Below are 11,130 nucleotides of genomic sequence, written 5' to 3' on the forward strand. Positions count from 1 at the left end.
ACCGCAGACCATCCCCCTCACACATACGGAGGCTCAGAGGGGTCCCAGATCTGTCAGGGTCACTGAAGTGTGGATGGAAGGATGGAAGATGAAGGAAATGGGAAGGGGGTGGAGCAAGACTGGAGCATCATGAAACATTGATTGTGTGAACCGGACATCTTTTGTGCTGTTCTCTAATGGAGCGTTTCTAAAACGATGTTAGCATTTAGTTGTGAATCCTGCAACTTTAATGAATCGCAGTCTTTAACGATTACTAGAGGCATTTAGTCACACTACAAAAACTAAGATCTGTACTGTATGCTGCAGTGCAAAACTAGTGAGTCTGTTTGTGCAAAGAGGTAATGTGGTGCAATGTGTGTCTTTCTGCACAGTAACTTTCACTCAGCTGCACAACAAGTCCACAAGAGATACATGAAAACCAAATTGTTGGTATGATTCTGTGCCCGCCCAGTGAACAGCAGAGAGAAATATGTTACATTTCACACACATTATGAGACATATTAAAAAATAAATTCAGAAAATTCTTTTTTTTCCCCCTCAAATGTACAAACAAGATTAAAAGAAAGTCATCATACCTTTTTGTGTTTTATATTCAAATATCTCCGCATCTTGCCCTGGATTGAAGTGCCTGAAGTAAGTGCAGTTTTCCTCTGTGGAAAAAATAAAATAAAATTCAAAGTCCAGCCCATACTTTTATTAAAACGTGTAAAAGTTAATGTACAAAATTTACTTAAAGAAACAGCAATAGGGTAAAACACACACATTCTGGAATATATGGTCTATATCACAGGTCAAACTAAAGGCACAAGGTAAAATAGTTTTGTGATTTATTTTTTGTCATTAATTCCTCTCTGGTCAATTTTTTTTGCCAAGAAAATGAAGTTTGAGTTTTTCAGTATTTTTTAAATTTTGGTCTGGAAAGGGCAACAGAGAATCAACTGTGATTATTTTGTGCTGTGTTCAATTCTTAATATACTGTGGACAATTGGATTTTTAGTGAGGATTTTATTTTTGTACCCAATTTGCTGGATTGTGATAAAATGTATCTCTACGATATAATAAATGAAAAATGAGTTTGCAGAGCGTAAAGCATAAGAAGTGAACGCTAATGACCAATCTTTCTAAAAAAGGTTTTTCTTTATCCATAGATGCTACATAAAACATCATTTGGCAAAGTTCATTTGTATTTTTATAATAACTTGTTTTTTATCTTCAATAAGTATTGACAGAAATTCATGGCTTGGATCGCATTTTGAATTTTGGCCCCCAGCTGTACCTGAGTTTGTCACTCCTGGTCTATATAATTAGTTTATAACAAAAACAAAAATCCAAAGTTGAAGTAAAGATAATAAACTGCAGGACATTGAGTCTAAAATAACATGAACATCTTTTATTTTGCCGTTGGAATGGGCGGATAGATAAAAAGATGAGCATCACAGCAGTTACATGATATAATGAGGGGCTTCAGAAACATATCTTAGGGTAAGGTCCTGCTTCTTATGTGGGGAAGATGTTTTTTCTTTGTTGTTTGAGAAAACCACCAAAAGGCTGTCAGACCAGCAGCTGGCACGATCTGTACAACAGATCAGATTGTATTGCTGCTCTGGATGAAATTGACTGTGATGCATTTATTTATCATATACGTACTTATTATTCTTATAGATGAGATATTTAAACATTTGGTGATGTCTATTTATAAAGACTTTTGGTTGAATGGTGGGATTATTGTGCAATATTTTAAAAAAAAAAGTAAATATCAGAAGCACTGAAAGCAACAACTTTCAAAAAATTGAGTGAGTTTGTCACAGTATGCCCACCCCCTATTTATCACCTCTTGTGGTCTATTATTGTTTGACATTTGTGTTGGGAATGACTCTCAGCTACTACCGCTTTCAGTTTTAGCTCAATTTCTGTAAAATTGACTGAGTCATTGTCGTTTCTGTTCGCCAGTCAGCCGCTTTGAATCAAAAGTTGTGTAGACGTTCATTCAGGGATGGGAACATCAGTAAATCCTGTGTATTGATTTATGAAATATTTTGCTTACAGACTCAGGCACATACAGACAGTTACAGTATATTATCTCTTGCCTATTGCTGGGACAGGTGCTTAATAAAAACATTTCTGAGCCTTTGTTTCTTTGCGTAATTTTATTTGGCTTCATCTTATTACACAATGGTTCCCAACCAGGAGTGTGCCAGAAAGCATTGGGGGGCCCATAGCCCTGTCTGATCAGAGGTTGTGGAAATATCCAAATATTCAAGTACCTTTGAATTATTAAAACTCTGTATCACTCAGTTTTCTGTTCTTTTTCCAAATAAAAGTTTGTAACTATTCACTTTATAATTTTATTATAAATAACTCTGCTTGGATTGGAAGTGAGAAAATGGGGCTTTGAGGATAATAGGTTGGGAATCACTGAAATATGATTTTTCTGAATTAAAAAAAAGAGCCATCAGTTTACCATAATGAGGACATGACCACTCATAATACTTACCTTTTACCTCACTTGATTTTTTCAGATTATTTTACGGTGACAAAAAAAAAATCCCAAATCACATTGAAAAGCTCTGTTTTTCTTTCTCTGCCTTACCAAAAGAACCATTTTTAACAGTCCTTGACTCTCACCTCACTTCCTTTTGCACATTTTTATCTGAACTCCACCTGCCGCTCAGACCTGGTGAACACGGCGCTTCTTTTTGACCACTTCACATTGTCTGGGATCTCACTTTTATCCTCTTAAAGCAGCCTCTAACTGACACCCACCCCTGGGTAACTTCAACACTGGTTGCTGTTCAGAAGCGTGGTCTGCAGTGAGTTAAAAGTCCTCCCGCAGACGAGGTGTTAAACCTTTAGGATTTGTTCGAATAAAGCCGAGCTGCCTCGCATGTTCCTCATAGTGGGGAAGTGCACTTTGATGCTGTACAAAGTCTTTAAATAATTAAATTCAGTCTGGAAACATGCTGGGTTTTATGCCTTTTTCCCCCCACCCTTTACATTTTCCTTTAAATCACACATTTGAATTCAAGATTATAAAAATTTAAACAGCTAAAACTGTGCGAGAAGAGCACACAGTTCGGCTCGCACACGACACACAAATCCTCATTCATGTAACATGAGTTTCTCAGTTAAAAAAAAAAAAACTACCAGCTTGAATTATCATATGTGCTGAAAGCTTTAATCTCGAAGTGCAGCACTCGAACACACCACTAATCTGCTTCCAGACAGACACAAAAGACATGACATGCTGTCACGTGGCTGCATGTTAGAAAACATGCTGTCACATGATAAAAAGAGCTGGTGCTGATGTTCACGCCTGAACAGGGAGCTGTAAGAAGGTGAAAGTTATAAAAATGAGACTAAGAGGCATAAACACAAAAGTCAGCAGTGCAATGTTTACAAAAATTAGAAGCTGTTAGTGCTGTGTGCCATATCCTGTGAGCTGGTGTTCAAAAAAGAAAGAAAAATGAAAGATGTTTTTTTTATGAATGAGGACAGGGACTGGACATAAAAGAGAAGCACATAGGTTGTTACTAAGCAACAAGCCTCCCTGTTTTTAGTGTCGATGACACACAGGAGGTGTGATAAAGGCTCGTCAACCAGTTGTAGCTCTGAGTCAAAGCTCGGAGTCGGAGGCAAAGGTTGGAGGACAGCTCGGAAATTTTATAAGTGGGTAAAAACTGGCAACATGAAAAACATGTTTTGTGTCTTTAATCGTTTCTTTTCTTTTTTTATCAGTTTAAAAAATGAATCCAATTCAGGAGGATTTTATTTTTTCATGTTCATTTAAGCAGATTAAAGGCACATTATTAGCAATAATAACAGCAATTATTTATTTAAAGGCGCCTTTCATGACACTCAAGGACACCACACAACAGGGCTGTTAAACTGGTGGTCCGCAGGCCACATCTGGCCAGTGGGTGATCTCTGTCCGGCCTGCCAATGAGGCAATTCCCTTTTCAGCTTAATTTAATTTAAAAAAAATGGATTTTAAATATTTTTTGTTGTTTGTTTGTGTGTTTGTTGTATGAGTCAATGCAACAAAATCAACAAATTTAAAATATAAAAGATACCCATGTTCTTTTATATAATGCAGTATTTCCCCAACCATGATCGGGCAACGCCACCCACCCCGTCCCCTGATGCCTGGCCCCTGAGCTGTTGGGTTTGAGCATCTCTGGCCCCTTCAGCGATTTAGCTGAATAACCCTGCCATGCAATAAAACACAATATTAAATGCAGTAGAAAACAAAAGAATAAAACAACAAATAAAAATAACAGTAAAACATCATTAAAATCAAAACTTAAATAGAGGTAATGTGAGAAGGAAGGTAAACTGAACATACCTGTTTAAAAAGAAAAGTTTTAATGTGTGATTTGAAAACGGAGATGGTGGGAGAGATTTTAATGTCCAGGGGCTGAGTGACTGAAAGACGAGCTAATAGTTGGGTTAAGATAAGATAAACCTTTATTGTCATTGTACAGAGCATAATGAAATTACAGTTCAGAACACCCATTCAGGAGACAGAATGTAACAGTTTAGTAGTAGCATCATCAGTACCCAAATATTTTAATCCCATAGGTCTTCAATCCATGACTTTTCAAAAATTAACCCTTTTTCATCCGGAAAAAAAGGATTTTCCTGTTAGCGATCAGTGTTGTGGCCTCTCGTCCTGCTGGCTGTGCTGATGAGTTGGGCAACTCCTTTGTTGATCCGAATAAGCCAGTCTGTCATGTTTCCAAGGATCAGGTGAGGACATGGGATTAGCAGCTTCCCTGCACATTGTCACATCACAATGTTTTATTTTCTGCTGTCAATTCAGTTTGTCCAAAGCAATGGGAATGTTTGGGCCAGATTTCTGAGCAGGTGCATTTTGGCAACTTAAAAAAAAATTTTTTTTTGTCGTTTTTGTATGTCTGCGTTTGTTATTTTGACTTCTTGCTTTACCATCAACCTAAGAGACTACAGAAGGAAACATAGCCTTCATGGCTTAATCTGGCCTTTTAGAGTGTGTGAATAAAATATACTTTTCAGTACCGATAAAGGAATTGTCCTGAACCACATTCTGTATGTAAATATTTCTCTATAGGTCTTGACGACATAACTGTCACTTTGTCTCCATTTGTGGCAGGGTGGTATGATACTTGAGTGGTGTTAGGAGCAAAATACCACGGAGTCCACGTCTTTTTTGAACCATGCGTGCAGAGAATGTGCGGTAACCCGAGTGGCTACGTGGGCTGCAAAGAGTCACGAAGCAGCAGGAAGGTCTTGAGGGAAGAGCCGGGTGGAGGCGCAGGCCCCAGAGTTATGCTGGGCGGTGTCAGGCGGTCCTGTCACTCAGAGAGATGCTGGGCTTGTGCGTGAACACTTGACCGTCATGGCTCTGACCCAGCACAGCTGAGTATTTACGTGGCCTATTTTTACAGCAACAGCAATGATGGGCTGACCACAATGTAGAAAAATAAATGGCGTCCTTCCTGTGTCTGGTCGACATGTTTAATGGCTGGCTGGCTGTTACTCTCTAAGTCTACCTTAACTTAATTCCTTTGAATTTTTTGAGGGTTCCAAGAACCACATTAATACTGAAATAAGAGTCATGTAACTTGACTTCTTCACAGCCGATGTTATGAACATCGCTGAATATCAAAATACCAAGGGATCCTAATTAAAACAAACCATTGCAGACATGTTTTTAAAATTGTCACACAACATTGCAAGGCAAATTAGCATTATACACAAGCCATTTGTTTACTTTGTATTTGCTTCATGCAAGAACTTAACCCATATTTTCCAGTTGCACAGAGTTGTAGAGTAACCAAGTACTTTGTTACTGTACTTAAGTAGAATTTTTGGCTATGTGTACTTTAATTGAGTAATTATTTTTCAGCCTACTTTTTACTTCTTACATTTTCACACAATTATCTGTACTTTCTACTTCTTTTCTACTTTTCTACTTTCTACTATCTGTACTTTCTAAGATTCTGATACTGTATTAGTTTGTACACAAATCATGTAATAGTCATTACGAAAAATCTAACTGCTCATTTAAAACCGATATTTTTACTTTTAATACAAAAAATATCAGATACTTTAAGACTTTTACTCAAGTAAAATTCCTAAAGGAGACTTTAACTTTTACCAAAGTAATTTTTTGATAAGATTCTTGTACTTTTACTCAAGTATCACTTTGTGGTATACAACACTGCAGTTGCGTGTCTGATTGTAGAGGATCATCTCGCGTGCTGTTTGAGTCCTGCTTTGTATCGGAGACTGACACTTCCCTGACGACCTGTGGCTACCATAAACATAATGTTCCTCTCCAAATACAGAGACTGGGACACTGGACCCTGGACACTGATGGGACATCTGTTAGAATTTCTCACTCAGATAAAAGCAGCTAAAGAGGCAGAAACATGTCGTGTGTTGTTGTAGGCATGGAAGCTACTGCATGTGTTGAGTGGTGCATGTATCTGTTATACAGGATGAGTAAAAGCCAAAGGACACCCTTTCATTTTAAAAAGAAAAGGGAAAATTATTTACATCAGCAAGTGTATCTTTACAAAAGCTTGATCCAATATGGCGGCTTTTAAGATGGTGGCCATGTTAGACATAAGGTAGGCCTGCTCATCCGTTGTTTGCTGGGGTATTCAGAGATGTCATTTTCCCTTTTCTTTCTGAAATAAAAGGGTGTCCTGCGACTTTTGACTCACCCTGTATTACAGTATTTAGAGTTGGTGTTTTTGCAGGCCACTTTCTACAACTATACAAGACCGCAGCACCGAGGACTGAGCTACAGCAGCCTCTAATGTTCCAATGTTTAGAGTATAATTTAATAAATGATCCAAATGGCTGAGCAACAGATTATGACTTTTATCTTTACTTTATATAATAAATGAGGAGAAACAAAAGCAATTAGTGGAGAAGGCTGCATTATCAGAAATATTTGCCACTTATTTTAATTTAAAGAATCCCCCAGGCGTCTGGGTGGGTCGCACTTATTTAGAATCAGTACATGTCTGGACCAATAAACCCCACCTCAGGCATTTCATCTGTTCCTGAAAATCCCCTACAGTGCCACCAGTGTACAGCAGTCCCAACAGCAAAACGAACGGTTTGTTTTTGTAAGTAGCAGGGATTTGTTAGGGCTGTCTGCATCCTCGTCTCCAAACCCTGACGTAAAAGCCTGGCAATTGTCTGACACAGTCCGATAATTGCCTCTCAGATGACGGTCAGCGTGCCACAGCTGAGCGACTCCCATCACGGACCCTCAACGTGGGAGCCATTTGCGGTCGGCAGCAGCTCAACATTGTTTTTATCCATTTTATTCGATTACAGTCTGTGCTTTAATGCAGCAGCTGCCAAAGCAACCAAGCTCAGGTTTACACAGGGATGTTTACAAGGTGAGCCAATTAAAGTTTCAAAATATGCATGACCTTTATATAGTGGCTGAAAATTAGAAAAGTGTTCATAACAGTGGAAATATATTTTTTATTACGAATAAATTCAACGTTAGCATAAATAAACAAGGATGACCAATTATTGTTTTTATTTTTACCTACATTTTTTGCACTCTAACCACCTCTGCACACTTTGGGCTATTTTGTTTTTTAGACATCAAAATGTTCATCTCATTCAAGAGATGGGCACTATTACATTTGTTTTTTGTAACTATAGTAATATATTTTTCAAAATGTTTATGTTTACAAACACTTTATGCTTAGAAATACAGTACATTCAATTACTTTTATTCTTTCTAAAAAAATTTCCTCTCTGAAATCTGCTGCAGGACACTGGTTCTATTTTTCTTATAGCAAGTAGCCTGCTTTTTGCTACCTTTAGCTTTTAGAAAAACCTTTTGCTACTTTTAGTTTTTAGCAAGTGTTCAGCTAAAAAGTTGCTACTTTTAGCTTGTAGCTAGTTTTGTTTTTTTTAGTATCCTTTTGCTTATTTTTTGTTTGTAGCTAATGTTCTGCTTCTTTGAGCTTTAACAACTCAGTTTTATCTTCTTCAGCAAATTTTAGCAAAGTTCTCAGCATTCCCTCTACTTTCATAGAAAAGTAAAATATATATTATAGAAAATACACTACAACTACAATTTTAAGCTATAAATAAACTGCTAATATGTAACTCTGAAAGCAGACATTACACAGATTTTTATGCACAGCAAACAGAGATAATGTAGCTAAATACTGCAGGAACAATATTCTAAACTATATAGATAATGCAATGATGATGCAAATAATGCACCCTACATACTGTATGAATTGTTGACTTTGGCAGGTGGAGGATCTGATTCCATCAGATTAACTAGATATTTTACATTTTGTCTCTTGAAAAACTCAGACCTTTACTTTATTTATGTCTCATAAACTTGGACTTTTGAGGTGAAGTGGAATGAAAATGTACAAAAGTGCAGGACACGTGGGAATATTTGTTCAAGCATTTATAACTCAGTACCAGTATTTATCAATGACACATACCCAAATTGGTTAAATGTCAGCAGATTATTGGCAGCTGAATAAAAACAAAAACCACTTTCTCATCTGTTATGTTTTGTGTTTATCCACAATCTGTTGATTCCTGAGTTTTCAAGATCACGTTTCTCAAATAAATTTCTACATGTTAAGTCTTCACAGCTTTCTCCCTGATGTTTATGTGGCTCATTAAGGTTTAATCCTACAAATAGTCCAGCATGTTTGAAGGAGCCTCACTTCTGAATGGGTGTGTTTCAGGGTTAGGTTGCACCAGCTGTTTTCAGACCAGATAAAATCAGGGTTAAAGTTACATCACATGCCAAAACTCTATCTTTGAATCAGGAAATGTTACATTTAAAGTTCTGTAAATCTACTTTTTGTTTTAACACTAAACATTTTGTTGTTTCAACAAAGATTACATTTATACTTTTACTAATGCTGTTAACATAATAGTTTTGTATATAAATTTGTTTAAATACTCATGGGAACTATTTAATAGTACTAGTTTAGAACATTTTATCATACGAATGCATGCTGAACATGTTATTTTCCTAATAAACTCAAAGCATAAACAGAGTCATCCAGCGCCAGCAAAATTGTTTGTTTTGTTGTGTAAAACATTTAGTTTTTCTTTACACATACTCCAAATTTAGTCTTAGATTTAAGAAATTGTCAGCAGTTTTTATAGAATCCTGCTGAGAAAACAACAAAGTTGTACAAACAGCATCATCTCAAATACAAGGTCTGAATTACATAACAGCAGTCAACATATAGTAAATATACTCAGCTGAGGTCAAAATGTCTGCTTTGTTGGGACAAAGAGTAATAATAAAGATCTGGATGTTTTTTTTCTTTAAACAAAGTTCAGTGATTTGAACAGAAAGTTGTGACCATCAATAACCGTCAAATACAGTATGTCAATGGGAAAAATCCAGTGATTTCACCAAAACTGCTAAACTTAATGGTCTTCAACTTTCCCAGCAAGTATGGGGACACATTTGAAGTAGGGCTGTGAAATTAATCGAGTCAATTCTGATTAATTTTAGTGCTGCGTGGGCATAGATTAAAAGTTTTAATCGCTATTATTATTACAGTCACTTGTAGGTTTGTATATTGCACTGCACTCAGTGTCAGGTCATGTTTGTAAATGAGAAGTGGTTCTCAAACAGTTTACCTGATAAATAAAGGTTAAATAAATAATATAAAAACCTCCATGTGTAACACATTATGTACAGTTTTTTTCTTTTTGTCTTCTTATGACTTATTTTATTTTATTTATTTATGTTTTGCTGACAACTGTGACATAGTATCTATCTTGCGTTCCTCATGTAGTACTATAGTAGTAGTATGTAGTAGTAATAACTCAAGTAATTTATTTTACCAATATGCAATAAAGTTTTATATTAAGTTTAAGATTAATCGTGATTAATTCACAGCTACCTTGGAATTACTAGACTAAAAATTTTAATCATTTTACAGACCTAATTTGAACTTTTTCTGTTCCAAACTGAGATTTCTGGTAAAAGCAAAAGTTGACTTTAATAAATTGACGCAACCTTTGATGCTACTGCATTTATTAGACGAAATGTGACTTTAAAGACTAATCAAACAGAGCTTTTACCACAGATTAATGCAGTTTAAAAGGTCATGTCTGAACCTTCTTTAGCTGTTCATTGGAAAGTTTAAAAAGTGACACATCCTCAGTTAGGATCTTTGTTATAGCTCCATACATCAGAAGGGGATGTGTTGCAAGAAACATCTTTCAGATAAAAATAATTCATTGATTAAAGGGTGAGGCTCTTTGGTAAACGTTTCATAGACTAGTTCAGTTTTATGATGACTTTATATTTAGGGTTCTCAGGAAGTTTTCTCTTACCTCCAGGCAGGCTGATTGGTCCACAGCCGTGCCCCTCCACGTAGTTTTCCGGGGTGATGTAGATGTACTTCTTGCACAACCTCCACAGGCCAAAGTGGGCCGCCTCGCAGGTTTCATTGAGTTTCTCCACCCGCGGGCTCAGCACGGCCCAGTGGTCCGTCACCACGGCTGTGAACATGCACGCCATGCCCACCAGCAACACAAAGATGGCAATCTTTATCTTGGTACGTTTGTGCATGTTTCCAGGCGGTGGGCTTCCTGCTCAGCTACCCCTTCGTCGGACAGTCGCGAGTCAAACCTGAGCCACTCGGCAACGCAGACACTGATCTGAACCCCAGTGACGTGTCCCCCCTCAGTGACTGCAGCGAGCCTGACAGAAAAGTTGGCCTCTTCTTTTCCCTCTCCACCCAGGAGTGGTGTCTTCTCCCCCACTGTCGCAGATCTCTGTGCTTATGGTTCGACAGGGAAGGGGGCCAGACTCCTTTGTCCTACTTTCACGTCCCTCTTTCCCACACACACTGTGAGCTGCTGCTCCACTGCTACAAGTTTAGAGTCAGCTGTTGAGGTGGATCAGATAAGTTGATGACCGGGGTGTCTGCCGTGGTGGGTAATGGGTGTGTTGTATGCTATAAATGTGGCTGGTGAGTCAACTCGTCAGGCTCCCTGCCTATCCGGTTACAGCGCCAGATTACAGACGAGCAATCTTAAGTGCACTAACAGTTTTCTCGCAACTATAGAGTTTCATATTGTAGTTATAGCTGTTTCAGCAGAGTGAATGTTTTA

At 37.5% G+C, this 11,130-nt stretch overlaps 1 protein-coding gene across 1 annotated transcript in view; it reads right to left on the minus strand.

Moving 5' to 3' along the window:
* The window catches only part of LOC106534954 (voltage-dependent calcium channel gamma-1 subunit), a 17,663-nt gene extending 6,747 nt beyond the window's left edge, over positions 1-10,916 (minus strand). Inside the window, exons 1-2 of the mRNA XM_014031779.1 lie at positions 10,348-10,916; positions 576-650 (exon numbers count right to left, since the gene is read on the minus strand). Coding sequence (XP_013887233.1) covers positions 576-650; positions 10,348-10,585 — 313 coding nt within the window. The 5' untranslated portion in view covers positions 10,586-10,916. The remainder of the gene's footprint in view (positions 1-575; positions 651-10,347) is intronic.
* Positions 10,917-11,130: the final 214 nt, after the last annotated feature.

The sequence above is a fragment of the Austrofundulus limnaeus genome, unplaced genomic scaffold (genome assembly GCF_001266775.1).
Source record: "Austrofundulus limnaeus strain Quisiro unplaced genomic scaffold, Austrofundulus_limnaeus-1.0 Scaffold1317, whole genome shotgun sequence".
Lineage (NCBI taxonomy): Eukaryota > Metazoa > Chordata > Actinopteri > Cyprinodontiformes > Rivulidae > Austrofundulus > Austrofundulus limnaeus.